General features: G+C 40.0%; 4 protein-coding genes across 11 annotated transcripts; 3 read left to right on the top strand and 1 right to left on the bottom strand.

Annotated features, from left to right (window-relative positions):
• The first annotated feature begins 252 nt into the window (after positions 1-252).
• Positions 253-11,547, top strand: suz12b (SUZ12 polycomb repressive complex 2 subunit b). Of its 3 annotated transcripts, none has more exons than XM_077571889.1 (17): positions 253-557; positions 778-922; positions 1,501-1,547; positions 1,642-1,706; positions 1,795-1,863; positions 1,954-2,003; positions 2,495-2,580; positions 2,653-2,887; positions 2,962-3,067; positions 3,218-3,323; positions 3,439-3,586; positions 5,897-5,985; positions 6,078-6,221; positions 7,951-8,108; positions 8,228-8,426; positions 8,760-8,839; positions 10,163-11,547. In XM_077571889.1, the coding sequence occupies exons 1-17, from the start codon at positions 543-545 to the stop codon at positions 10,476-10,478; spliced, it is 2,058 nt and encodes a 685-aa protein (XP_077428015.1). In that variant the 5' UTR covers positions 253-542; the 3' UTR covers positions 10,479-11,547. The 3 variants fall into 3 exon arrangements, with proteins under 3 accessions (XP_077428015.1, XP_077428014.1, XP_077428013.1); XM_077571888.1 differs by having other exon boundaries at positions 3,409-3,586; positions 5,900-5,985; XM_077571887.1 differs by having other exon boundaries at positions 3,409-3,586.
• Positions 11,548-12,089: 542 nt separating this feature from the next.
• atad5b (ATPase family AAA domain containing 5b) lies at positions 12,090-18,460 on the top strand. 4 transcript variants are annotated; one of them, XM_077570332.1, is made up of 15 exons: positions 12,090-12,402; positions 12,556-12,820; positions 13,452-13,574; positions 13,646-13,742; positions 13,812-13,912; positions 14,198-14,346; positions 14,422-14,593; positions 14,695-14,912; positions 14,993-15,086; positions 15,151-15,215; positions 15,281-15,428; positions 15,522-15,622; positions 16,415-16,986; positions 17,600-17,752; positions 18,230-18,460. In XM_077570332.1, exons 1-15 carry the CDS (start codon positions 12,322-12,324, stop codon positions 18,324-18,326), a joined length of 2,436 nt encoding a protein of 811 aa, XP_077426458.1. In that variant the 5' UTR covers positions 12,090-12,321; the 3' UTR covers positions 18,327-18,460. The 4 variants fall into 4 exon arrangements, with proteins under 4 accessions (XP_077426458.1, XP_077426457.1, XP_077426460.1 ...); XM_077570331.1 differs by having other exon boundaries at positions 13,332-13,574; XM_077570333.1 differs by lacking the exon at positions 12,090-12,402 and having other exon boundaries at positions 12,562-12,637; positions 12,714-12,820; positions 13,332-13,574.
• A 25-nt stretch (positions 18,461-18,485) lies between these two features.
• Positions 18,486-21,894, bottom strand: tefm (transcription elongation factor, mitochondrial). The gene is made up of 5 exons (XM_077570340.1): positions 21,751-21,894; positions 20,578-21,071; positions 19,695-19,844; positions 19,433-19,611; positions 18,486-19,357 (listed from the first exon to the last, which is right to left on the bottom strand). The coding sequence occupies exons 1-5, from the start codon at positions 21,791-21,793 to the stop codon at positions 19,090-19,092; spliced, it is 1,134 nt and encodes a 377-aa protein (XP_077426466.1). The 5' UTR covers positions 21,794-21,894; the 3' UTR covers positions 18,486-19,089.
• Positions 20,954-27,232, top strand: LOC144054921 (arf-GAP with dual PH domain-containing protein 1-like). Of its 3 annotated transcripts, none has more exons than XM_077570339.1 (12): positions 20,954-21,102; positions 22,619-22,747; positions 23,351-23,481; positions 24,265-24,356; positions 24,539-24,627; positions 24,698-24,810; positions 25,634-25,738; positions 25,914-25,997; positions 26,077-26,139; positions 26,232-26,309; positions 26,476-26,704; positions 26,910-27,232. In XM_077570339.1, the coding sequence occupies exons 2-12, from the start codon at positions 22,660-22,662 to the stop codon at positions 26,936-26,938; spliced, it is 1,101 nt and encodes a 366-aa protein (XP_077426465.1). In that variant the 5' UTR covers positions 20,954-21,102; positions 22,619-22,659; the 3' UTR covers positions 26,939-27,232. The 3 variants fall into 3 exon arrangements, with proteins under 3 accessions (XP_077426465.1, XP_077426463.1, XP_077426464.1); XM_077570337.1 differs by having other exon boundaries at positions 25,634-25,780; XM_077570338.1 differs by having other exon boundaries at positions 20,966-21,102; positions 22,500-22,747; positions 25,634-25,780.

Here is a 27,232-nt window from a genome sequence, read left to right as displayed (position 1 = left end):
TTATAGTGGTCTCATTCGTTTAGAACACGGGTAAACTAAAATTCGTAACAATGCTTGGCGAAAAATATGCATTACATGTAATGGACCGTAACAGAAAATGCGCTAGCCTGACGTTTCGCGTTCGTCCACTTGAACGCTCGCTTGGTTTCCCGCAAAATCACAGAAACCGAGAGCGCGCGCGCGTCATTTCCTGGTTCCAGTAGCCAATCGCAGCCATGGATTCACACAGTCTGACTCTCATTGGCTGACAAATGAGCAATGCTCTGTTGTTCCAAATTGAAGGGACGCCGCACGGCAATAAATTACTACTAAGGGGTTATTGATGTCATCAGAGTTTTTTAATTCATATCCGGTAGAAGAGCAATATTCGTGGCTGTACGCAGGAATCCGAGATCGCTACCGGTTTATTTACCGGTAAACTATGATAGCATCGCCAGCTAACTAGCCAGGGACCAGCCTCTCGTCGCGTCCTGTTCATCTTCATGGGCTTCCGCTGTTGATTCTTCCAGGCTTGTGCTGGGGGCAGCGAGGCTAACAAATTGATGCCATCCGCCAGGGTAGGCTGTCTTTATTCATGTCGATTATATACAAATGTGAATTATTTCGCCGGTATTAATTCCACGCCGGACGAAAAGAACACCGACCCAAGCTAACTAGCGTGCTAGCAATGTGGTTTCGCTAGCTGCCGTGCTAGTCGTTGCGGTAACTTTTGATGCACAGCCATTGTTTGTCCCGTAATTTTGTGTGTGTTAATGTGAATGTTATGTCCGCTCTTAGAATTCCGGCCACATTATGAGCGGGGCCGGTTGCAAAGCGAACGGCGCCGTGTACCCCGCCTCGTCGGCGATGTTGAACTCCGTGAAGAAGCCGAAGATGGAGCAGATTCAGGCCGACCATGAGCTCTTCCTTCAGGCCTTCGAAAGTGAGACTTCAGCCCTTGATACGTCGTTCTTTAGTTTCGTTTCGCCAATATTTTTTATCAATAGTGTCTATTTAGTACTTGGCTGTCATTATGATTTTACTAAAGTCTCATGTTGACATGATGCTTATTTCGTCTAGTGGTTAAAACAAAGTTGATTTTCTCCAAGCCCATAACTGTAAAGTGGCATCAAATTGTCATGTTTCTTTTAATGTAGAGTGGTATATTTTGTAATAAAACATACCGATAGTGGGTACACTCCCGAATTTTGACAGAAAAGAAACAAGAACATTTTCCTTAAGTTTTACACATTGAGAAATAAAGCTTCTATTTCAACTCATTTAAAGCCTAAGTAGACGTGCATCATTCATTTGGTTACATAGAGAGACTCAGTAGATTTTTTTACCCCCCTTCAGCTCAACGTGGTACATTTATTTTAATGTAGAGTTTTTTTATGATGCGTTAAAATATACTGGGTACATTCACTGTATTGGGATTGGTTGTCTAAAGAGATTTCCAACACTCAAAACCTGCGTATTATTCCCTTTTGTCAAGTGCTGATTATTTTTTTTCTTTACCAGAGCCAACACAGATATACAGATTTCTTCGCACCAGGAACTTGATTGCAGTAAGTTGTAGGCTTTTATTTTGTTAGACTTTTAATTAATTCAATATCTTTAAAATGACTGCATTTCCCTCTGCCCCCCCCCCCCCCCCCTTAGCCAATATTTTTGCACAGAACTCTCACCTTCATGTCTCACAGAAATGGTCGCTCAAATGCCAAAAGGTACAAAAATATCACTCATGCATCTGTGTCTCTACTGTCTGTCGTCTTACGGGCAACATGTAAATTCCAAGTCTCTTTTTGTTCCCAGGAAAGCATTCAAAGTAGATAACATGTTACAAACTGTAGAGAAGATGAAGGGAGAGCAGGAATCTCCCAGGTAACATTGGTTGACGTGATCTACAACTGTTACTAACTTATTACTAATTATCAAGTAATCACTTTTAACTTTAATTTCGTGTATTTTCAGTTTGTCTTCACATCTGCAGTTGACTTTTACTGGGTTCTTCCATAAGGATGGTAAGCAGACTTGCATTCAGTCCCAAAGCAGTAATGCACTGGCCAGATTATGAATTTAAAATATTTTTTTATTAATTGAATGAGTGTCTGGAAATGACACAAGAAAGGAATTGAATGACAATTATTTGTGATTGTTTTTCTTGACTGTACTTCTAATAATGTCCATCTCTAGCCAGATAGCGACTTACCAAATTAGTCACAAGGAGAGATATCTGCTTAAGACAAATGCCTCTCCTAAGGAAAACATTGTGTGTATTTTTTTTCCCGTTTCATAGCCATCATTCGTCCCACAGATATTATTAAGAGTCAATTTTCAACTCTCTTGGTAACCAAAACAGCACCCATTGAGGCAGGCTGTCAGATGAATTGAGTCTGGATGCATGTTGTCAAAGTTTCATGCCACGTTCGGTACATTATGCGGAGATCAGCTCTGACCGACACACTTTTTCATTGTGTTGACGACAATGTAATTTTGTCTTTCCTGCGTCTAGAAAAGCCACCTCAGAACTCAGAGAATGAGCAAAATTCCGTCTCCTTGGAGGTGCTACTTGTCAAAGTCTGCCATAAAAAACGCAAGGTAAGGCGTCACATTCCCCCTCTTTTACTTTGCGTCATCTCATTTATCGGCTCGTTCTTCTGCTCCTTGCAGGATGTCAGCTGCCCAGTTAAGCAAGTGCCTACAGGTAAAAAGCAGGTGCCTTTGAATCCTGACAGCCAGCAAAGCAAGCTGGCCTCCTGTCCCTCGTTAGTGGTGTCCAGCACCGAGTTTGAGCCCAGCAACAGTCACATGGTCAAGTCGTACTCGCTCCTCTTCAGGGTGTCGCGCACGGCGGGCCGGAGGGAAACCAACGGCCTTCCCAACGGTGAAGCCAACGAGAACATAGGTAAGCGGCGTCTCAAAGTCGATCCACGGTGAAGCCTTGTAAGATGTAAATGACAATGTGTGTGTGTTGCGCAGATGTGAGAGATACTCAAAGTAGGAAGAAGAGGAACTTGTCTCATAAGGAAGAAGGGGACACAACTGAGACATATGTTGCTCAAATGACTGTTTTTGATAAGAACAGGTACATTTATGGATCCTTTATGACACATCGACACTCACAACAACAAGCCATTCCCTCTATGAATATATTTTGTAAATGCATTGCAATTTTTAGCTGTATTATTGGTCAGTCCGCACGTGTGTAAATATCTCCTGTGTTTGACCCGTGCAGGAGGTTGCAGTTGCTAGATGGAGAGTATGAGGTGTCCATGCAGGGGATGGAGGACAGCCCTGTCAGCAAGAAGCGAGCCACGTGGGAGACCATTCTTGACGGCAAGGTGAGGGTTTCCCTCCGTGCGTTTGGGCACAGTGCAAATCATGTCAAACACCCGACCAACACGTGTCCTGTGTCTCCCGCTTCAGAGGCTGCCGCCGTTTGAAACATTTTCTCAGGGACCCACGTTGCAATTTACTCTGCGCTGGACTGGCGAGACCAGTGGGAAGTCCACAGCCCCCATCGCGAAACCTCTGGCTACCCGGAACTCAGACACTTGTGGCCCCATGGAGACCAGGACTAGTCACCATAGAGCCACCCCCTTGGGTAAGACACACGTTGTTTCTATTACAGGCACTCTTTTTAAAAAAAAATCGAATAATTTGTAGGATTCACCAGAATTTTTATTTAATGTTTTACACTTAACCTCCAATATGAATTTTTGTCATGAAAACGAACAACTGTATTATAGTAAAAGGTTAGCAACGGTGCTAAAGGCAAACTACATTGATAAAATGTTTAAAAATTATTACTAGTAGGTAATAATTTCTTTACATAGTAAAATAAGTGAGCCAAGCGGCCTCAACAGAGACATAAATCAAATGTACCCAATAAATGTAGAAGTGTCCCTCTTCTGGTCGATGAATGAAGCTTGTTACCCTGATGAGCGCAAAAGTAGTGTGGTAAAATGGCATGATCCATTTTAGTGGCTAAAACTATAGATATTGGGGATAAAAAGCAAGACTACATTGATTTTATCATATTAAATTCAGAGCTTAACCCGTGGGCGGTATTTTATTTTGAAATGGCTTGGTCAGAACCAACAAAAACCCCAAAACGGGTCACAATAACGCCAAGGGGTTAAAGTACTCCGGCATAGTGCCGGATTTCCGGGGTAAGAGCCACTAGCCAATCAGAAGCAGAGTAGGGCTGGTCTTGTATTGAAACAAACCCAGCGAAGTAAACCGTTTAAATTGCTTGGAATTTGATTTGACACGTCTGGCAAAACACCACCAATGTGGAGAGATGGCGAACTTCAAAATAATCCTTCCCTTACCAAGTAGGATGTAGAGTGCAATGCCAAGAAACGCTTTTATTTTGAAGTTTTTCCCGGGAGCGTTTTGCCTGTCGCGGCGCAACGGATGACTTGACTCGTCTCTGCCGTTCATATTGCCGTAATAAGACTATTGCCACCAAAGTCAACAATACGACTTAGTACTGATATCACGTTCGATCGCCAATTAAGGGCACTAAATAAGACTTAATTACGCTGAGATTGTGTTGCGTTAGAGTGCTAAAATAAAGACAGGTGAAACAAAAATAACACCAACTAAATTATTCTGAAGTGGCTAAGAGAATATGTAAATGTTTGGGCTTTTTCTTTTCTTCTTTTTTTTTTTCTTCCTATGCTTCATAAGAGAAACAGATCGACAAACCCGAGGTGTAATACAGTGGTACCTTGGCTCACGAACTTAATTGGTTCCCATAGAGAGTATGTGAGCCGAAAAGTTCGTCTTCCAAACAAGTATTTCCCATAGGAAACCATTGAAATGAGAATAATCCGTTCCCAGGTCCCCATAAAACACAATTTTCTACTAAAAAAAAGCCTTAAAACGACACAAAATATACCTTATTTTATGTATAATAAATGTGCTATTGTATTGTAATTAAAGAAATACAATGTACTGTATAATATAGTGTTTTTATTTGCAAAACTTGCAACTTGCCTTTGTGATGGTACAGTAGTTGAAGGCTTGATGGAATGGAGTGGGAGGAGGAGGGAGGGAGGGAGTTACTGTTTGGAAGGAACGTCCTCCGGTGTGGCTTCTCTTCTTTGCTTCTTAGGAGACTCTTTATCCTTGTTGCTGACTAAAAACCTCTTAATTGACACCTGTTGCTTTCTGAGTCGTAAGGTCTTACGAAACTGAGGCATCACATTATCATTCATCATGTTGATGATTCTCATAGCCACAGTCTTTTCTGAATGGTACTGTTCGACAAAATCCATGGTCTTGATGCTCTCACTTGATGCTGACAAACGCGCACCTCGTTCGTGTTTGTCGATGATCTCCTTCTTCTGCTCGACCGTAATTTTCTTCAATGTCTTCTTAGGCTTAACACTAGCCTTTTGTGGGGTCTTTTTCGGTCCCATGGTAGCAAAAGTACACTCCAAAATGTCTACCGAACACAAACCACGTCCGCACTCAAACAAAGGGGGCGACGAACTGGGACGCCGTGAGCGTGCGTCAGCTTCTCATGATTTCTCGTGTCGCGAGATTTGGTTCGTCCGCCGAAAACTAGTTCGTCAGCCGAGACAAAATGCTCGCGAATTTAATGTTCGTGAGGCGAAAAGTTCGTGAGCTGAGGTACCACTGTAACTGTAAATCCTTATCAAAAGTAATCCAAAGCACCTTCCACTGCTATTACATCCTGTGCAATCACCCTTTGAACACACCCATATTAGTTCAGTGATTTAGCCAGTGTTATTGTGGCTGACGAGCACTTGTATGGACTATAAAAAGAGTCATTATTTTAAAGAGATACGACTGGGGAAACCTCTGTGTTTACATTTTGATAAAGTGAGAAAACCAGTTTGAATGATTCTTTGAACAAATTTGTCCATGTGTTCCTTTTCAGCAGTGAAAGAGTCGGTCAGCACAGACATCCAGACGAGGAAAGAACTCGTCCTGTGTGAGCCACGCCAAAAGTTACGGATATTTTATCAGGTAAACACTTTTATTTGAGAGTAACGAAGGCACAAATGTCGGTATGGCTTTCATCATCCAGTTACTGAACATGTGACCTTTTCCCAACTTAGTTCCTGTACAACAACAATACGCGGCAACAGACGGAGGCGAGGGATGACCTTCATTGTCCTTGGTGCACGCTGAACTGCAGCAAGCTCTACAGCCTCCTCAAACACCTCAAACTCTCCCACTCGCGCTTCATCTTCAACTATGTGGTAAGGAAGAACATTCCTTTCATATCTCTTGTGGGATTCAAAACAAATGTTTCCAAGTCAACGAGGTTTTTTTTTTTTTTAAAGCTGCATTCAAGAATCCTGGGAGTATCTGACCTCAAAATATTCAGGTCAAACATAAACATAGTTCATGGCCGACAAATGCCACAGTTATGCTAGTATTTCAGCTTGTGAATAGAAAGCAGTCACTACCAACAAAACCCATTTTTGGCATACTTAATGATTTTTTTCAAATGCACATTACTGAAACGTGTCAATAAGATACACAATTGTGCTAAAAAAAAAAAGTACTTAACCTGGAAGAATTTAACTCTTTGACTGCCAGACGTTTTCAGAAAAGGGATGCCGTGGGTGCCAGCCGATTTTAAGCATTTTGACTGATCTTTCAAGGTCCATAGAAAATTATGTGTTTGGACTATGGAAACACACATACTACCAAATGAAAGATTGGACTCTCATCTTTCATCAGAAAAAAAAGTTTGTTTCTACCTTATTCCGTTTTTCAGTAATCAACAATAGAAAATGTTTAGTTTCACCTCTGTTTTGAAACAAACGTCTTTTAACGTCTTTGGCACTCCTCCATAGGATTTTACTAAACGTTATTTAACGTTTTTGGCAGTCAAAGAGTTAAGTTGATTACCATTCATTAAAAAAAAAAAAAGTGATTGGATCAAATCACTGTACTCTGATTTATATTATTTTAAACAGAATAATTGATCAATATGTTTGGTGAATTCGTAATCAGCTGCAGATCAGACTGGAAGTGATGTTGAAGTGGGTGGTTTGGGTTTCCGCCTTTTCAGCTTGTGTATCACAAGGCTGAGATGGAAAACACGCCGCGGTCATCAGAGACAGTGTAGCAAAGGTTAAAAGCGTTGTACATCAACTTTTTGGTGTGAGAGAGATCCTCATCAGCTCATATAACTCAGGAATAGGTAAACAAAAACAAATGTAAAGGTGTATTTTTTATTTATTTTAAATAAATAAAAAATGCTGATAAACAATTCATTATATGTTTATCCAAAAAAAATGGGGCAATAGATTTCCCTTTAAAAAATAAAAATAAAATGCCCAATATATTAAAAAAATCCTTGGTTACTGATCATGTGTGTGTGTGCAGGGTCAACTGTAGTTCAAGTTGTAATATCGCCATTTACCACTAGATGGCAGACTTGGTTTAGTTACGCATACTGGGTCTTAAACTGCCTGACTTTATACTATAACGTGAGTCAGCCTAATTTCACCCCCAATTTGGAATGATATGCAGGACAAAAATAGTTGCCCAATAATAACATGAGCTGATTTTTGTGTAAAAAATGCTCATAATGAATTCTTGCATGTAATGTTGATTTGCTATTTAGCAGTTTTGTGCCATCCTTGAATGGTAATTTCTATGTGAGAGATCTTTGCAGGGGGACTTTTTTGTTATTAGGTTAGGATAGTGTATCTTTCATACATGCATTTAGAAATGTATTATACAAAAATGAAATGTATTAAGAGCACGTATTTTGCACATGTTCAAAATGGCAATTTTGTGATACAATTGGTTCAGGTGTACGTGGACAGCAAAATTGTGGCCCTCTCTAGCATTTAAGTTGTCCATCCCTGAACTAGGAAAACAACATTTATTGTAAATCCATGCAAATAAATGGCATTGTGGTTGTCGTCTACCGTGTGCTTATAATATTTCTTCCCATGTTTAAATTTTCAGCCTCACCCCAAAGGAGCAAGAATAGACGTGTCTATTAACGAGTGTTACGACGGCTCGTACGTTGGCAATCCTCAGGACATCCACAGCCAACCGGGCTTCGCTTTCAGCCGCAACGGCCCCGTCAAGAGGACCGCCGTCACTCACATAATAGTTTGCAGGTAAGCTCTTGACCACACAGCAACACTGCTTCGAATGACTGCTTAAATGTGTAAGCACCAAAAGTAGAGGCTATGGTATTGTCATGTTCATATGGTTACTTGGTGTTTTTCTTTTGCAGGCCCAAGAGGACCAAGCCGAGCCTGTCCGAGTTCCTGGAATCGGAGGACGGCGAGTTGGAGCAGCAGAGGACCTACGTGAGTGGACACAACCGCCTCTACTTCCATAGCGACAGCTGCATGCCGCTGCGACCGCAGGAGATGGAAGTGGACAGCGAGGATGAGCGGGACCCCGAGTGGCTCAGAGAGAAAACTGCAACGGTGAGCAAAAGCTGCGGCTGCCAGACATTGTACTCGATTATGGCCACAGACGACGTAAACTGTTGGAAAATCTCATCTAACATTTGTCGTGATTTGGTTCAACCAAAAAAGGATGTGAATCCTCATAAATAAGCCCTGCCACAAATCTGGGAGTAATTAATGCTATAATTTAAATTTGATAATTATCTGGAAATGCCCCAAAATGGCAACAAATGAACTTGACAGTCTGGAGTCTAATTTGATAGGTACCACTTGTGTTGATTGGGCAGTTTTGAGGTTATGAAATATTGTTTTGTTTTGGTTTTTAAATAGTTTATTTTCTGATTTGTCCAGCAACTGGATGAGTTCACAGATGTCAATGAAGGAGAGAAGGAGGTGATGAAGTTGTGGAACCTTCATGTCATGCAGCACGGGTATGTGGACACCAAATCATCGTGCTCACTCACCAGCCACAACATGAATGCAATGTACAGTATACTGTACACAAATGGGTCTCACGATGTAGTAGTACGCAAAATTATCAAGGCCGATACGGTTCATTGTATTTAACTTTTTAGTACAATAATAGTATTTTTTAAAACATTAAGTAGGTACAATTTGTATTTAATTTATGTGCAATATATTTTAGGCAAATCTTTGTTTTAGGCTTTTTTTCCCCCCCTACATTTAAGTACAGTGTCAATGTTCATAATACTATGCATGATATTGTTACAGTGACTTATAATGTGAATTATACATTTCAGGAATTAAAAAAAAAAAGGTCTAATTTATGATGACCCCCTAGACCTACATACTGTGTTTTTTGGAAAGGTTTTTGTTGTCGTCGTCGTTTTTTTTTTTTGGTGGGGGGGGGGGGGGTGTAGTGTTAAAAAGAACTACTGCTATACACTAAACCTTTGATTTTGATTATTCATTTTATAATTTGGACAATTGTATGATTTCAAGTTTGTGGGTTCGCAAAATATTTTTCTTAAATTTTCACTTCCAAGTAGAGCTGTGTCAAACGATTACATTTTTTAATCAGATTAATCACATTTTAGAGTTTTGATTAATCACGATTAATCGCTTAATTATAAAGGCTGTTTTATCCCCCAAAATTGCCCGCCAAATTTAAAGAGCACCTGTTATGTGTAAATATTTTCAACATTTAATTTAATGAGGACGTCTTCAAAAAAAAAAAATGTATCCATTGCACACGCTCATTCTCCTCTTTTACTAATCAGTTAATTACTATAATTTAAAACGGGGGGAAAATGACCCCCAATATTTGGCATGAACAAATATTCTGAATGTCATACACATACATTTATTAAATGCTTTAATGCGTGTTAGTTAATTTTATTGCTCAAACACAACCTGTGCTACCTTTAACGTAACCATCGACTGTCAGCTAAAGGATGGTCTGTATATAGAATATATATATATATATATATATATATATATATATATATATATATATATATATATATAGTCATTAATCTGCATTAATACATGATTAATTAGATAATTTTGGGGGGATTAATTATTTAGTTTAGCTACCTTGACAGCACTACTTCCAACACAAATTGCACACTTTGTAAAGCGTTCTTTAAAAGAACCGGAACATTTACCATCTCAAGAAATTATAATATGAGAAAGAATAAAGTTTTTTTTTTTTTTTTTTTACTGAGTTAGAGATTGGTCGACCGACTTATGCTTTCTCACTCAATAAACATGTGGTGTGGTCTGTGTGTCAGCTTCATAGCGGACAACCAGATGAACCAAGCCATCATGCTCTTCGTGGACGACTGCGGTGCGCACATCGTCCGACGCAACCTCTGCCGCAACTTCCTGCTGCATCTGGTGAGCATGCACGACTTCAACCTGGTGGTCACGGCCACCATCGACCGGGCCATGACGCGCTTGAAGCAGATCCAGGAGGAGCTCCCGGAGGGCGCCGAGGAGGAGCAGGAGCGGGCGCTGCTCGCTGCGGCGGGGAGCTGCAACGGCAACGCGGCGTCCTCCAGTGCGGGGAAACAGGGCAAGAGGACAAAAAGCGCTCTCACGGACTGATGCAGGCTTTAATGCAAGAGGACTTGTAGTAGTCATGGGGGAGGGGTTGCCACTCCCCTTCCCCCCCCCATTCAATAAACATTTCCAACCTTTTGGTGCTTAGATGTGGTCAGCAGAGCGTCTGACCGCAAACAGACCAATATACAAGGTAAACAAGTTTTTACAACTTGAACTCAACCAAATATGAATTATTTAGAAGCGAATCACCCACATCATGTGACTAGATATGATGGCTTTGGGTGAATATGAACAGATCGCAGGGGTGGGGAACCCCCTGTCTTATGAGAGTATTTGATCCAAGCCCAAACAATTTTTTAACCCACAAATGTTCCTAATATATAAAATCATGGTTATTTTTTAATACGGTTAGTATGGCCCGCTGAGGACTGGACCCTGATAGGAAAAAGGTTCCCCACCCTTGTTTTAGTGTGTCCTACTAATAGATGAGGATCAGAATTACAGTTGAAACTGTACTGGTAACATGAATTGTACACATACATGATAACCTTTTTTAAACCCTTAGCTGATTATTTTTAGCACTTGATGTTTTTATATTTAGAATTTTTCCATAAGCGCAGAGCTGTACCCAAATGTGGAATGCAGCCATTCTTCAGGCATCAGTGGAGAATCTGAAGAACTTGTGTTTTGGTATCACTATACTGTGAACGCAAGAAATGTCAAGCAGTTCATACAACAAGAGACTGTGTTTGGACTCCTAAAATCGGTTGTTGTTGTTTTTTTTCCTGGACAGTAGGGTTCAAAGGATCACAGTTAGATTTTAGTTTGTGCCGGTTTACCAAAGGTGATTATCATCAGTATTTTTGAACTATTTTCTTTTCTTTTTTTCCTTCTTGTGACTGTGGACAAACTGACAATGTTTTATTATTACAACCCTAATTTGGTATATTTTTTATCTTTAAAAGTCTGATTTATTATTTTAATCTGGTAAAGAAAAAAGGAGTGACTTTCTCACCTTTTATTTACAGTCCACCACCCCATTGAGAATCATGTAAAGAAGTACTCTTGATTTTAGGGTTTTTATATTTAAATAAAAACACATTCAACCTCAGTTGTGCTGCATTGTTTTTGCAAGTCGGGGACTGTTGACAGATACCGAGAGCTTGTAATTTTTTTGAGCTCAGTAAGTGGACAAAATCTGGAGCTGTAAGATAGTCTTCAATTATCTGCCACATGCTGCTTGTACAGTTGTCCAGTACCTCATGAAAGAACATATTTTATGTTAGTCTCATTCCAAAATAATTGTAATTTTTTTTTTGTCCTCAAAACTACACTTTTAGCCAGGTCAAGAGTGCTCTGGTGTTGATTTTCATTGATGTCTCTGTCCATTCTGCATTCGTTTTACCTACAGCTCTGACTTGACTGTCTACCAGTTCCTAAACTGCAGTCGTTTCCCCTCTACCATTTTATAAATAAAAGCGGCCAACAAGGAAACTATTAGACAGTTGCTGTTCTATATCAAATTTTCAATGCATAATCATTTTCAAACGAATGTAAGAGACGAAGTTCTTCTCAACGACTATAGGTGGCGGTAATCCATCAAATGCTAGTTTGCGCTGCTGCTATAAAAAAAAGAAGTACTGTAGTTGGGAAAACACACTCATTAAAAAGTAGACTCATTACTTTTTGATGTCACTTGTACTCGTCAGTATGTAACGCTTTTGTAAAATAAGATCGAGCGAACAGCTGGGTCGGGTTTATGGAAAGTTGGAAACACTTAATGGTTAGCTTGGCAAACGAAACGGAAGGACTCGTATGTACGACGCAAAAGGCGCCATGTTCAAAACACTTCAAGGCTGCTTTTTGACATTTTGGCTTTTTCGTCATGCCGAACAAACTGAAACGGACCAAAAAAAGTCCACACAATGTTTCGCGTGAAGATGAAGCGAGTCCTCAAACAGACGAGGTAACGGCTCTATCTATCTATCTATCTATCTATCTATCTATCTATCTATCTATCTATCTATCTATCTATCTATCTATCTATCTATCTATCTATCTATCTATCTATATATCTATCTATCTATCCATCCATCAAATCTACCTAATCCATCATCAGGGGAGCAGTAAAAGGAGCACGTGTGGGCCGACAGATGAGAAGGTGCCCTTTCCTCAAAGTGAAGCTGATGTGATGGGAAGGGGTGAGAAGGTGTCAAAACCTTTATCATCCCCGCGGTCACGGAAAGGACATGTGCCATCGCTGCCGTCCCTGCACAGCTTTTTGAAGGACATCCAAGCATCCAACACAGCATTCCCAGTCCAAAGTGTGTTCCGGATGCTGCAGAAGAAAGCCAGAGATGGTCTACCAGATTCTGAAATAACAGGTACAGATTATTTCCCGGTATCATCCATTCTCTGTACCGCTTGTGGATGTGCTGGATCCTATCCCAGACATTAGTGGCATGTGTTCTTGCTGTTTTCATGCTATTGTGATGTTCATGTTCAAAGGAGATAACAACCGCTGCCAGACACATACTGCTAGACATGATGATCCAGAGGCTAGGCTGCACTTTGTTTGTTTACAGAGTTGACATTTCCAGTCTCTTGTTCTGTGTGGGAACTATGTACACTCCTATCATACTGAAAGTTCCATATGGAAAGTTCTGAATCTGAATTCATTTATTGTTACACACTCATATTACATAATCACCCCTTGCATTTGATTGAAATAATCATCTGACAAGTTTTGAACAGAAGTCAAAGAACAATGGTGGCAAACTTTCATAGGTCACATGAAATAATCTGGAGGGCCCGAGTTTGACCTGTAATCATGTGTAGGGGATCGCGTTTAATGTGATGCTATCTTAACATCTGCATCTTTATTTAACTATTTAGGAGAAAAGCACCTAGATTTGAAGAGGAAACAAGACAGCTCAGAGGAGGACTCCAAAAGCCTGAGTTCTAATATCATGACTACAGAGGCGGCTAGTTCCAACCTCTTGACACAATTTTCAGTTGAATCACGTCCCAGCAGAGCGAGCAGGCTGAGCAACACTCGGAGACTGAAGCAGCAGATTGCAAATGGAAGCAGGAAAAATTGCACAGATATTGCGAAAACACTCAGAACTATTCGAAAAGGTAAACATTCTGATTCATGTTTCCAATGCTGGGGTTTGTGTACTATCAGTATTCAGTAATGTGTTCTCTAGTGTGCAGTTGTGAGGATGTGCTGTGGACAGACAAGTACAGTCCTCAGGGTACACGTGAAATTATTGGGAATATCCTCCAAGTGAACAAACTGCACAGGTAAGCGCTTGAAACACTTTAAACTGATGTTGCTGTAAGATTTAATGTACACCACCTTGTTTTTTTCAGTTGGTTGAAAATGTGGAAACGGCGGACCGACTGCAACGAGAGTAAGATAGTGGAGCAAATAAAAAATGAAGAAAAGAGCAAGGGTAACATTTCCACACAAGGTAATGTAGGCTATTATCGCAGATCTAAAAATGTGTTTTCCCGAAGGAAGCAATTGAAATAAATAAATAGTAAATAAATAATTTAAAAAAGTAAATAAAAAATAAATAATAGTTCCTGTTAAATGTTGCTATCATAAAGCATTTTTTGTATTTTTTTTTTTACATTCCTAACTTATCTAAGCACTATATAGAGAAAATGTACATAATAAAGCCTCCTGACTGTTGAAATAAAAAAAAAATCAGATAGAAAAATTCCAGTGTCATTTTAGTGCTAATTAAATGCAGACTCGTGGGATTGTGGAGACTTCCAGGGCGAAACCGGCCCAGACGGCCACCAGGAGGCGCTGCCGTGCAACACTATGCTGATCACGGGGCCTCCGGGCGTGGGCAAGACGGCGTCGGTGTACGCCTGCGCTCAAGAGCTCGGCTTCAAGGTCACAATCTACAAAAGCTTCCTCAAACAGCGTTGATGAGGACCTTCAATTGCCTCTCTCGAATTAAACTGACAGGTGTTTGAGGTGAACTCCTCCTCCCAACGTAATGGCCGCCAGGTTCTGTGTCAACTAAGGGAGGCGACCCAGTCGCACCTGGTGGAGACGTCTGGGAAGGACCTACTGAGACCGGCCTATTTTAACAACTATGGAACCAGAGGCTGCCCACTTAGAAGTGAACATTTAGATGGTAGGTTGACATACCAGGAAAACTGAATTACTCTTTTTTTTTTTTGTCATATTTTCATCCATTTTCTATTAGCACTAATAAAGTTTTTTTTTCTCCTTTAGGAGGCAAATTTCCACCTCCCAAGAAAGTGTGCAAAAAGCAGATGATTGGCCGCCACAGACGCACAGGAAAGGACACTCCAGCCGGCGTCACGCTGACAAACTTCTTTAAGTTGAAGGACAAAGCAGGGATGCCACGTGACAAACTGAAATATGAAGCTGAGCATCAAGCAACATCACAGAACAAAATAGTAGCTGCGTCGCTAATCCTATTTGAGGAGGTGGCACCGTCACACCTGCAAATGTTATATATTGTTGATGAGGCTGCATGTTTAATTTCCCCCTACTTTCTGTCTTACAGGTTGATGTCATATTTGAAGATGATGTCGGGTTCTTGGCAGCCATCAAGACCTTCATGACGACTACTAAGAGGCCATTGGTTCTCACCACTAATGGTACATTTTAAAGTGAGCACTTTTTTGCAAATATTGCTTGGCCTGTTTTCTTTTTCATCCTTAGATCCTACATTCAGAGAGCGATTCAGCAGCAATTTGGAAGAAATTGTTTTCAAGAAACCATCAACGGTGAGATCCGGTTTTGATCCTCGCGAAAGTCCGGCAGTTTTTTAACATGAGTTGCCTCACAACAGGCGAACGTCTGCAGCTACCTGCAGCTGCTGTGTTTGGCCGAGGGTTTGAAAATGGAGGCGGACGACGTGAGAAGCCTCGTCACGCTTGCTGAAGGCGACGTCAGACGTTGTCTCCTCCAGCTCCAGTTGTGGGTGAACAGTTTTCAAGGTTGTTGTGCTTGTCTTGGAATTTAGTTGATTTCATTTTAGCATCATTTGACGGCTGAAATATATTGTTGTCCGTGTTGCGTATGTTTTGAAGGCACCGCTGAAGAAGATGCCAGACTTTCCCAACAAGGCTGCACCGCAAGCATGCTGGGTCTACATCCCGTCAGCCGAAACCATCTGCTGAATCTTCTGGAGGTACATTACACTAGGGATAGACCAATTATGTATTTTGACGAATTTCGCTATCAGCCTTTAAAAAAAATGTGATGACCGATAAAAGATCAATTTAAAACTGTGTTAACCTCAGAGAACTATTTATTTAAAATTTCAGTTCACTTTATAAGAGATGATGGGGACCCTGGGAACTCTCTGCACCTTCTGTTTTTGTTTGAAATTAACTCATTCACTGCCAGCCTAGTAAAAATTCATCTTTGACATCTATGGCAGTGTGAAAACGGAGATATGTGTAAGTTTAAAATATTCGTTATTTTGTCATTTTGGAGAAATGTAATTGCTGTAAAAAAAAAAAAATAATAATAATAATAATAATAAAAAACAGGCAGATATGTTATTTATTTACTTGTTTAAGTTTTTTTTAATTTCACTTTTTAAGATATACTAATCCCCTTAGGAAATTTCTGAAGTTTTTGTTGGAATTTTAAACAAAAGATGTCTGAGATGAAAATTTTGCAAATCTAAAAAGTTGTTCCATGACATTTCAGCAAAGCTGAAATCTGGGATTTGTATTGTAACATTTTAATGCCAATATTTTTTCCTCTTTTACCTGAAAAGGAATATTGGCTCTAAATATCGGTTATCGAGCTCCTTGACTACGGCCCTGAATCGATCTATCTCTGCATTGCACACATTGGACAATAGAATAAGGTCAAATAGGCAGCATTTTAATACACTTATTGTTTCTAGATACATTAAGCAGACATACAAACTACAATTTTAACCGTTATTATATATTATGTATTTCCTAAGAATGCGTCGACTGTAGCTGACATGAACAAGCTGGTCGAGAGCTGGAGAAGAGACGTTCCTCTGCTGTACTCCAACGTGGAGATGCTTTTACCCACCATCAACCCAGTGAGGGATGGACTCGGGTTTAGCAACATGACGGTAACTGGATCCTCTTTGACACGCAAAGCACAAAGAAGCCCCTATTGTCCGAAGACAAGTGCCGCAAATGTAGACTTGAAACGTTTGAACGCTCTGGCTGACTTTTTTGACATCATGTCGTACATCGATGCCACAATAGCAGCAACAGCGGAAGCGCTTGATCCAGACGTCCGCACGAGGGACTTTGTGTGGACCGGAGCTGACATTAAAGACAGTTTGTTAGATGAAACGAGCGAAGAGGAAGTGCGGAGTCACAGCCAGGAGAGGATGTTGGAAATTCGGGCAGTTGTGGAGGCTTTGGGGTGTCGCGGGTGTTGGAGTCGCATGTCAGACGTTTGGACGGAAGCTCAGACATGCAGACCGGAACTTGGACAAACACAGTCACAGTCTTCCAATGGGATACACCTCACTTGTCAACCTCCAGGTGACCCAATGTGAGTGTTCTGTATTTCAAACTCACGCACGTTACTGCTTGTATAATGGCTTTTTTTTTTTTTTTTTTACTACTACCTGGCGATTCAATTCGTGTCACGATTCAATACCGATTAATCCCGATACGAATCTATAAATTGATTATTGCGATTATTTATTTATTTTTTTACTCATATTTAGAAAATACTAATCAGTAAACTTGTACATGTACACTGTAAGATTTGTATGAAAATGTATTTATTTATCTGAAACGTCAGGCTTATAACTGAGCCACTGCATTTAACAAACAAATTGCAGTCTGTTTCATGTTTAAACAGCACTGAAATAAAATATTAAGGCTTAATGTTCCATTAATATAACATTCTTCCATGCTTAATGTGTGAATCCTAACCCTAAGTAAGACGTTTTGTTGAATATTCCCTTAAAAAATGTATGTTTAAAAATCGATTCGGCCGCATATCGAATCGATTCGAGAATTGCGCGCTGTAATATCGTGATATATTTGCCGAATCGATTTTTTCCGAACGACTGTATGAAAGTTGACCGTTTTTAAAGTTACTCAGTTTTTTTTGCTGTGTCCAGTGAGTGTATAGCAAAATGTGCCTGCATCCACAGAATATGCCAAAAGAGGTACAAGATGAGCCACGCGGTGTTGAGTAGTCAACCTTTTGGCTTGCTGGGAAACAGGCAGGCTGTATGCGTTGACTACCTGCCAGCCCTGCGCTCCATCAGTCGCTCTACGAGGCAGCAAAAAGATGAGCCGGCCAGGTGAGTTGCACAGTTATCGTCGATTTGATTGTTTCATTTACATAACCCTTGATTGGAAGTCTGCTAGCATGTCAGATGCATCGGTTTTCCCCGCTGTATTTTGCAACTCATTAGTGCGATAGTTGAAGTACATCTTACTTGATTGCAAAAGTTGCTCAACATAACTATGACCTCTCCGTGACCTCTCCGCTCTACTTTGCAATGACTGACAGAGGATATAATACAGAAAATGCTAGAGTTGAGTAGGATCATTATTTTTTATGAACGCATAGCTACTGTATTGTATAATATAATAATATAATAATAATATAATACTGTATTGTACTCTATTTGTGTAAAAAATCATAAAGCCCCATCAAATTCATTACATTAACCATTGCAGTTAAATAATCATACCTGTGCACATTATCATGAATTACAAGTCTTTTAATGTGCTTTTGCTAAAAAAAAAAAATCAAAAATTTCTCCCCCTCACAGGTGTGTGAACTACCTCCAAAGTTTACACCTGGGCCTCTCCAAGTCTACACTGCAACTCCTGGCCCAAGACTTCTCCAGTACAAATCTGCCAGCCTAAAAGCAAACCTACCTCAGCGTTAATTTTCCACTCAAGCCTATTTAATTTAAACATTACTGTCAAAATTAAGTTCAAAATGGATGAGGAAATTATGTGCAACTGTGAAACCTGAATAAAGATTTATTTCTTTTGCATTTCCAGCATTTTCCTTTCTTGCACAATGGACAAAAAAATCTAAAGAGAAACATAATTTCAAGGAGAAATTGTATGCATATTTTTTATTTTTACATACACAAGGGTCAAGAATTACAGCATGCTTGATTTCCCGTTGTCACACTCCTTTTTGGGGTGTCAAACAAAAAAAACAACTCTAGTGACTTTTTTGTGCTGTTATTGGAAACATCTGGTGACTTGACACCCCTCAATTCCAGACTGCAATTGAATGTCGTGTGCGTGGAAGCACTGCTGGCATATTTAACCGCATTTCACACTCCAGAGACCGAAATAATGTTAAACAATAAAAGTAATGTTACGTCTTATAATATGTCTACTTTACACCAAAGGTGGGAAACCTGACCGATTTTCTAAATACAGCCTGCAAGAGCACCATATTCTTAGAAATAAATAAAACGCCTCAAAACAATTAACCACAAGAAGCACATTTTTGGGCTTCTGAGGATAAAAACTGAACTGACCCCTGATATGAAGTTTCAACGCCCTAGTTAAGATGATAGTTTGTATATTTGAGATTAAGCAAGAAAAAAAAAATCCTCATCTTTCAGGTTGCCTGCCAATGTTGTTTTTGTGTCCGTTGCCAGATCAGCTAATCAGAGGATTCGCCGAGCAGCTCGTAAAAAGCCACCGCCTGCAGCAGAGCGTCGCAGAGCGCCTCCCCTTGGCTTCTTCTGTTACTCATCTGGAACCAGTCCCTGTATTTGACCAGCAGCTCCGGCGGGAAGTTTATCCGCGGCATCTTCTGGGTCACGGACTCGGTCATCAGCCGCCGCACCGCCTGCGCCCCGCTTGTGCGCGACTCGCCCACCATGAGCCCGAAGTGGCGTCCCACAGCGGTGCGCATCATGTTCAGAACCCTGTGAGGGAAAAGGTGCTACTTTAAGGTGGCGGCGTTCTTGGAAAGTCAACCTCAAAAGCAAAAAGTGCGGTACCTGGGAGGAATGTTGGCGTCCTGCAGGAAGTTTCTGGGCTCCAGGAGCGCAAACAGCATGGCCTCTATTGTCCTCATGTGCGCCATGACTGGGAAAAGAGCCGTGTTCTGCACCGAGATGGACGGCTTCTCGATGATGTAGAAGTCCGCCGGAGGGAGGAGGGACACCACTGCTGACACCTGATGATCACAAAAATGCCATTTTTACCCCACAAGGTAGGTCATTAACAAAATTAATAGGTAGTTGTTAGAACCAGACTCACGTCGTTTAAGTAGGCGGACGCCATGTAGGTGCCCTTCATGAAATTCGGACAATCGACGTGCTGCCACTCCATGACGGTCATCCCTCGGCCCATGTGCGCCCAAGCTATTTGATTAGTGCCGCACACGAGTGAAACGATGGAATTGGAATCCTAGATGACATAATGAGACCGAGAGTCACAGAAAGACAAGTAGTCGTCCTTGTGGTGGAAAAATCAAGACCGGTCGTGAATGTTGCCATTTAGATCCAAAGCACGTATCTTACTGAGCAGCAGAGGCTTGTGAGTGTTGTTTATTTTCATCAGGGTTCATTCAAGGTTGCAAAGACGTTCGCAAACAGTTATTCTCGTTGCAAATACATTTTGATATTAACCCTGGAGAACCCTTTTCTTCTTTGGAAAATTATGAGTTATACATTAAATGACTGCTATAAGTTCACTGAACACCAAAATGCTTTTTCAATTTTAACTCTTGTTTTTTGAACTAGCTCAGAGTTGCTAATTTATCAAAATATATATATATATATATAAAACATACTCCTAGGCATTCTGCAACATGATATGAAATAGATTAACAAAAAAAACCACAATTTTACCATCTGGTTTGCCGAGAAGATGGTTTTGTTTGGATTGATTTCCAGCTCAACAAAACAGCCATCTTGTCACCACCAGTCTGGCTCATGTAAGTGCAATATTCATCCACTAGATGGCCCCATGCAGGGGTCAGAAGTGGCACTCTGGACTTTTGAAGTTAAATTTGTAAAAAAAAAAATAGGTCTTTGTTATTTGAGTAGCAGAATTTATAGGGGCCAAATTTGACCCCGTGGGTTCTCCAGGGTTAAAAAAAAAACCTGACACTCCTGTAAAGTGATGAGGATGCGTTTACCTCCAGCCAGGACCTATCCACCTCAGGCCTGATAAATTTGGCGAGCTGGATGCGCACCTTCTTCTCCTTTCTCACCGGGTTGAGGATGGACTCAAACACCACGACAGCACTCTTGTGCTTAAGCAGCGGCACGTTTACCACGCTCTCCAGTGTCTTAAAGGGTCCGTGTTTGCTTCGGTAGTCCACTATGTTGGCGGACTTGCGCCCTCGGAGGAGCTTGACGCCCGCCAGCTCGGTGGCCGAGGCGTTATTTAATAGCGTCAGGATGGCGTCGCGCTGCTCGGAGGTGTAGCAGGCATCGAGAGAAGTGGCACGCTCCTCGTCGTTGTCCGCTTCTTTGCAGGGTGTAGAGATTGTGGCGTTGAGGCTTTCGATTCCAGCTACTGGGATTCTGCTCCTCCAGCAGCACGTGCACTGGAGGTAGCGCAGTTCCATCTCGGAGGGAGAACCTGGCCGAGGGCGGCGGAACAGGCTTGGGTGACCTGCATACTGACCTACACAAGGGACACAAGCTTTTCATCAGCGGTAAGTACTTGAGTAGATTTTTCAGGTATCCAGACTCTTATTTATTTATTTATATGATGACTTTTTACTTGTACTCTCCCAAATCTTAAAAATAGTTATCTGTACTTTGTAATCCTTACTATGTTCAAATTGTTTGTTTTTTTGTTTTCCAACCTCTGTGGTTGACTACACGATAGAAATTAAGAGTGTTCAAGTCAACAACCGTTGATATTCTGAATTTCGGATTGATGAGATTGAGTTTGTGATGTGGGGATTTATAAGAAAGGAAAAAGAGGCACTGGACCGACATGAAAAAATAAAAAAATAAGCGCCAAGAATGACTCGTAGTAAGGGAAAGTGTATTTTTCCCTTGTCATCATTAGCTAATACTGAATATATATATATTTATTTATTTTTTAAATATTTTTTTATTAGTTCACAATGGAACACGTTGCGTCGATGACATGAGCGTCTGAGCCAGACAGTACTTTTTTTTTTTTACCACCTCTGCTATTCATATTGATAAAAGAAATATTTTAGATTATACGGAGCAAATGTAAGGGGTTGGAAAAGTTTTCACACGCAAGCCACGTTTGTGTACCAACTAAACAGCAAAATATCAACGCACAGCAATCAAAAAACGAGTAAAGAAAATGGAGCGCTACTTACGACTATGAGCAACAGACGACAAAACTCGTCTGGCCACCCACATGTTCAAGTATTAAACCTTCTTATCGTATTAATTGCAATTTAATTGTGACATCGCACAAGTATTTTTGTTGTCCTTTAGTTGTTGTCCAAAGCTTTAAATAAGTCCGGCTTAAACAACCGCAGCTCTTTAGTTCCGGGGATTTTATTCTCCCCCACAATACTGCCCTCTAACGGTTGTTAACTTGTTCCGTTATAATGATAGGCATTTTATATTTTGCCCCTCATGTCCATTATGATAGTATGTCGTGCACACTTTACTGCTACAATCATCACGACGATATTGTAATTAATTCTCAAATAAATCCCATTTTATTGTGAGTTTTTTTTTTACTCCCTCATTCAAAAACATGCATGCTTGGTTCATTGAAGATATTGAGTTATTAATATGTGAGTAGTGTTGTCTGTTATACAGTGTGTGTATTGCGATCAATCTCTAGGGTATAACCCAACTCTTACCCAAAGTCAGCTGAGATGTGCTTTAGCTCACCTGCGACCCTTATGAGGAAAACCACAGTAGACATGTCATGTTGCTTACAAATGATCACATTTACCATAAATTCTAAAGCAAAATTACAACATATAACTTGCAACTTTATGTAAGTAATCTAGTATTTACAGAAATATTTGGAAACATGATCATGCCTCTGTAAAGTGCAGTCTCTCACTTCCTTTCTCTGTTATTTTTGGACCTCGCTGTTTGTGTGCAGAACAATAAAAGCTATGATGCCGAGTGGCAAAGAGGAAACGCGCTTGGCCACCGCAGCGCAGTAACAAGAAAAAATGTTTTGTTTCACCTGCCCAATCTGGCTTCTGTCTATGCACATAGTATGTGATTCCATCTGACAAGAGGCAGAAGAGCCTTCACCTATGGCCAATCTGGAGGGAAACAACAAAATCCTGTTTGATTTGATGCGACAACCTTGCAACAATACATGTGCTGACTGTGGAGCTCCTGGTGAGTTTTCATTTCTATAAATCAGGGGGTGAGGAAGCGTTTTCTTTCTTATCAGGGGCCATTTCAGTCTTTACAAACGAACGGCCGGACTAAATTTATGAAAAAATATATAATGTAGCATCCATCCATAATTTATATTTTTGCCACTATCAATTTAGAAATAAATTAATTAATTAAATTAGACTACCGTATCGAAAACTGCATTTACTGATCTAAGATTCAAACCCAGAACCTCTGAACTGTGAGGAGATGTGCAAACAACTAGTACACCATGCTACTTTTTCTAACAGTTGCTCAAATTTGTTTTTAGATTTGTATGGTGGTCCAGATCACATATTCTCATGGGCCTGTTTATAGCTTGTGGGCTTATAGGATGCACCCCCCTGTAAAAACCCATTGTATATTTTAAGGGGAACATTAACCCAAAATTTTTCTTTACAATAATACGTTGTATGTGCCCCCACTAGTATAAACACAGAATTCTGATTAATACTGTACTTTGTGTTTTTGGAAATGTGTGGAAATTTGTAGTTCATGTTCTTGTATTGTGATCTCACCTTTTTGGGGGTTTAGTTCCCATATCAACATTGTTTTTGCTTGCAGAGCCTGATTGGGCCTCCTACACGCTGTGTGTGTTTTTGTGCGTCAACTGCTCTGGGATGCATCGGAACTTGCCCTCTATCAGCAAAGTCAAGTCAATACGTCTCGACCACTGGCAGGGCTTTCTTGTAGAGGTATCCATTTGTATTTATGTTAAGCATGTGCTTAGGCTTAGGTAGCCTGATATAAATATACAGTATGTCTTTAGATAGTTGCCTTTGGTCTAATGCATGGTCAGCATGCAGTCTGCTCTAAAAAAAAAAAAAAAAAAAAAATCATTCATGCAGAAACACTTTTGTTTTAAACATTGATTTATTCAGTAAAAAAAAAAATGTTCATGCAAATACAGTTTAGTGTAGAAATAAATAAATAAATAAATATACAGGATGCCCATAAAGTCTCTTTACCATTTCAAAAATTTATTAAAAATGCAATTGATTAGATCTTTTATTCAGATTTGTTCTATTGTATTTAGCGTTTATTAAAGGTTTTTTTTACCTCTTTTAATACACTTCTACATGGGCACCATTAGTTGCACGAAGCACATCAATAATTTCTTCCATACTTAGTTCTGTAGTTTCGCTGAGTCTGCCTATCCGATTTTGTTTCAATAAACCATGAGACACATTGCGCCTTCTCTTGAGGGTGATAAAAACTTTAATAAACACTGAATGCAATAGAACAAATTTGAATAAAATATCTAATCAATTGCATTTTTAATAATTTTTTTAAATGGTAAAGAGACTTTATGGACACCCTGTATATATATATTGGTGATGATACTATTTTCTATTTCCCTCAAGTACTTTTTTTTGTTCAAAAGTTTTGACATTGCATATACTCAAGATATACCTTTTCCATCTATCTATTTCAATGTCACTTTAAAAAAAAACAGTTTTTTTTTTTTGTCCCTTCAGGACATGCGTCAGCGGGGAAACAATGTCGCCAAAGCCACTTACGAAAAGTGTGTTCCTGCTTTCATCTACCGGCCGCAGCAGCGAGACTGTGTGTATGTGATCAATTGTCATCAGTGCAGTTTATTAGTTCAGTGCTAGTGAAAGTGAAGGCTCATCCATGTGGTTTAGGGAATCTCATATTACAAATGCTAAAAACAGGAACAAACGCAAAAAAGTGTATCTACTAAAGCAGTGTGACGTCAGGTCATCATTAACAGGTTTTATTAACGGCCAGGGTTCTTAAGGATCAGTGGATCCGTGCCAAGTATGAGAGGCGAGAATTCGTGGGAGAGAAAGGCTACTTTCAACAATCCTATGGTGCAGGTATTGTTCCCACTTTTTCTAATAGTTGCATGCGTGCGCATGAACTCATTGTGTATCTTTGATATGTTAGACACCGTTGAGGCAACACTGTGGAAGAAAGGAAAAGACAACAAACACTTTTTTAAAAGGATCTTCTTGCTGTCCCACAAGGACTTCACTCTCAGATACTTCACAAAAGAGGATGTGGGTACTAACATTGTTCTCAATAGAATTTTGAAAGATTTTGAATACAAATAAGGCAATTTATTTTGTGCATTTCTGCCAGGGGTGTTTACTAACTTTATTTCTCGTGGGGAGATGTCATATTGTACAAATGCATTTTTCTAATCATAGAAAAATGATTGGAGAACCCACGGGGTCAAATTTGGCCCCTATAAATTCTGCTACTCAAATAACAAAGACCTTTATTTTTTTTTCCAGCAGTGATTTTGTCCCTGTGTTCTTGTTTCCATTGGCCAAAGTGTGTTTGTACATTCAAAATCCAGTTCTAAAATGCAACAAATAAAACAAAAAAATTATATTGTTCAACGTAGCTGTGTATTTGATTGATTATTTTCTTAAATTCTAAATAGTTTACTGACAGTTTTTGTTATTCTGATTTTTCGAAATGATACCCCTAAATCCCAAAAGGGTCAAATTTCGCCCTAATCCTAAATTAGGGAATAAAGGGTTAAAATTGAAAAAACATATATTTTGGTGTTCAGTGAATTTATAGCAGTCATTTAATGTATAATTCATAATTTTCCAAAGAAGAAAAGGGTTCTTGGCTTCTCCAGGGTTAAACAGTTGCCATTTTTTAAATATAGATATTAATATTTTTACCATACAGTGAGACCTTGGTGTTCATCTGTCCTAGTTTTTGTACTTTTCGATAATTTTTTTGCTTGCCGAGAATTTTTTTAGTCCCGTTTCCTACTAATTTCTCGTGACAACTGTAATAGTGCCCACATATTTTTCTGCATGCATAACTTCTATTCCAATAATTTATGCTGTCGTTCACACTAAGTCTAGAGTTCCCAAAGTTGTGATCAGCATGAAGGAGCTGAATGCGGTTTTCCAGCCCGAGAAGATCGGACACGCCCACGGCCTGCAAATCTCCTACTTGCAGGAGGTACGGACCAGGAATATCTTTGTTTACCACGAGAATGGCCAGGTGAGGCACAATTGCTCAAGCACGGTATTCACCCAGTTGGTCACATCAAGAGTGCTGAGGTTTTTATTCAATATTTGCAATTTTTAATAGTTATCCCCTTCTCATATATTATCTTCTATGCACACTTGTACAGGTCATTGTTTCCTTTTTCAATGCTATTCGAGCAACACGCTTGGCTTACCTCCAGAAGAAGCATCCCACTCTACGACAAAGCGAGGTAGGATAAATGTAGTAATGCATTTATATCATAATTAAGAACGACTAGACGTACATTTATTGTATGTCTACCTGCAAAGTTAATCCCTCAGATTACAAGACGCTGCCTCAAGGAGGGACACATGGAGAAAACTGGCCCAACGGTGCGTCGCCTACCAGAAATGATGTGTCAAAAATGTTCATTTTATTATTTGTTGTTTTGTAATAATAATGATAATCTGCGTGTGTTTTGCAGCAGCGGGAGCCATTCAGGAAGAGGTGGTTCACTCTGTGCTCAATAAACAGGAAGCTCCTATACTATAAATCCCCCCTGGTAATGCACCAAAAAATTATACGGAATATTTTTTTATATAAAAGGAAAATTCTATTTTTAAACACTTGAATATATTCACTACATTTCTACTTTAAAATGTCCCCCTAAGAGCCTGTCAAAATGCAATGGTTCAAGTTTAATTCTGCGCTGGCTTCTCCCTTGTTAGGACGCCACCGAGCTGGGTGCCGTCTTCATCGGCACAGAGAGTCACGGTTACTCAGTATCGGCGGGCAGCGGTCGCAGCTCCAGGGGAGGCCGCTGGCACCGTGCCATCACTCTGCAGACGCCCGACAGGCAGTTTGTGTTCTTGTGTGAGCAGGAAGTGGAACAGCAGGAGTGGCTGGAGGCCTTCGGGAAGGTCATCGGTCAGCCAATGACGCCGGAAGACTATGCATGTAAGAGCCAATATAATGCTTTATGAGAAACAGAATAACAAGAAAATAATTAAGACAGAAATAAAATTAAAAAAAATGATGTAGACTTAAACAAAAAACACAAGGTAAACGTGTGTGAAATTACAATAAAAATAGTAGCCTATGTACTGCGCTAATATTTTTATGTCTAATATGCATACTTTAAGTCTGTTGTTTGTCTTTGTAGATGAAGCCAACTTGAGAAGGTACAAATGACCTGAAAAACACCAACTGACACTATCATTTTATATGGACAAAAGTATTGAGACACCTATTAAAAACCGTCTTACAAAGTTGAAAGCATGAATTATCCAAAATGTCTCGGTAAGATGAGGAATCATCATTCAAGGGTTGGTCTGACCAATAGTTTGCATGGACTCTTCCCGCTATGTAAATAGTTCTACATGAGTGATTTTGTTATTGTTGTGTTAGGCTTGTATTGTAGCATCAGTGGAAGCATGATTGAGAGGAGTTACACTCATGTAATTTCATGCTGTGTTGGCAGCTCAA

The sequence above is a fragment of the Vanacampus margaritifer genome, chromosome 7 (assembly GCF_051991255.1).
Source record: "Vanacampus margaritifer isolate UIUO_Vmar chromosome 7, RoL_Vmar_1.0, whole genome shotgun sequence".
Classification (NCBI taxonomy): Eukaryota; Metazoa; Chordata; class Actinopteri; order Syngnathiformes; family Syngnathidae; genus Vanacampus; species Vanacampus margaritifer.
Note: the sequence above shows the minus strand (reverse complement) of the source record. Positions and strands in the feature narration are given on the sequence as shown.

What these genes read in the sequence shown, in the direction of transcription:
- suz12b (XM_077571887.1), top strand. An exon ending in TCTGCCATAAAAAACGCAAG is followed by an intron (nt 2,581 to 2,652) that starts GTAAGGCGTCAC and finishes TGCTCCTTGCAG; the next exon opens with GATGTCAGCTGCCCAGTTAA. An exon ending in TGAAGCCAACGAGAACATAG is followed by an intron (nt 2,888 to 2,961) that starts GTAAGCGGCGTC and finishes TGTGTTGCGCAG; the next exon opens with ATGTGAGAGATACTCAAAGT.
- atad5b (XM_077570331.1), top strand. Translation starts at nt 12,322, where the DNA reads ATGCCGAACAAACTGAAACGGACCAAAAAAAGTCCACACAATGTTTCG. An exon ending in GTGGGTGAACAGTTTTCAAG is followed by an intron (nt 15,429 to 15,521) that starts GTTGTTGTGCTT and finishes TATGTTTTGAAG; the next exon opens with GCACCGCTGAAGAAGATGCC. An exon ending in CAAAAAGATGAGCCGGCCAG is followed by an intron (nt 17,753 to 18,229) that starts GTGAGTTGCACA and finishes TCCCCCTCACAG; the next exon opens with GTGTGTGAACTACCTCCAAA.
- tefm (XM_077570340.1), bottom strand. Translation starts at nt 21,793, where the DNA reads ATGTGGGTGGCCAGACGAGTTTTGTCGTCTGTTGCTCATAGTC. An exon ending in GTCGTCTGTTGCTCATAGTC is followed by an intron (nt 21,072 to 21,750) that starts GTAAGTAGCGCT and finishes TCCCTTGTGTAG; the next exon opens with GTCAGTATGCAGGTCACCCA. An exon ending in GACGCCAACATTCCTCCCAG is followed by an intron (nt 19,358 to 19,432) that starts GTACCGCACTTT and finishes TTTCCCTCACAG; the next exon opens with GGTTCTGAACATGATGCGCA.
- LOC144054921 (XM_077570337.1), top strand. Translation starts at nt 22,660, where the DNA reads ATGGCCAATCTGGAGGGAAACAACAAAATCCTGTTTGATTTGATGCGA. An exon ending in GATACTTCACAAAAGAGGAT is followed by an intron (nt 24,811 to 25,633) that starts GTGGGTACTAAC and finishes GTTCACACTAAG; the next exon opens with TCTAGAGTTCCCAAAGTTGT. An exon ending in TTTACCACGAGAATGGCCAG is followed by an intron (nt 25,781 to 25,913) that starts GTGAGGCACAAT and finishes ACACTTGTACAG; the next exon opens with GTCATTGTTTCCTTTTTCAA.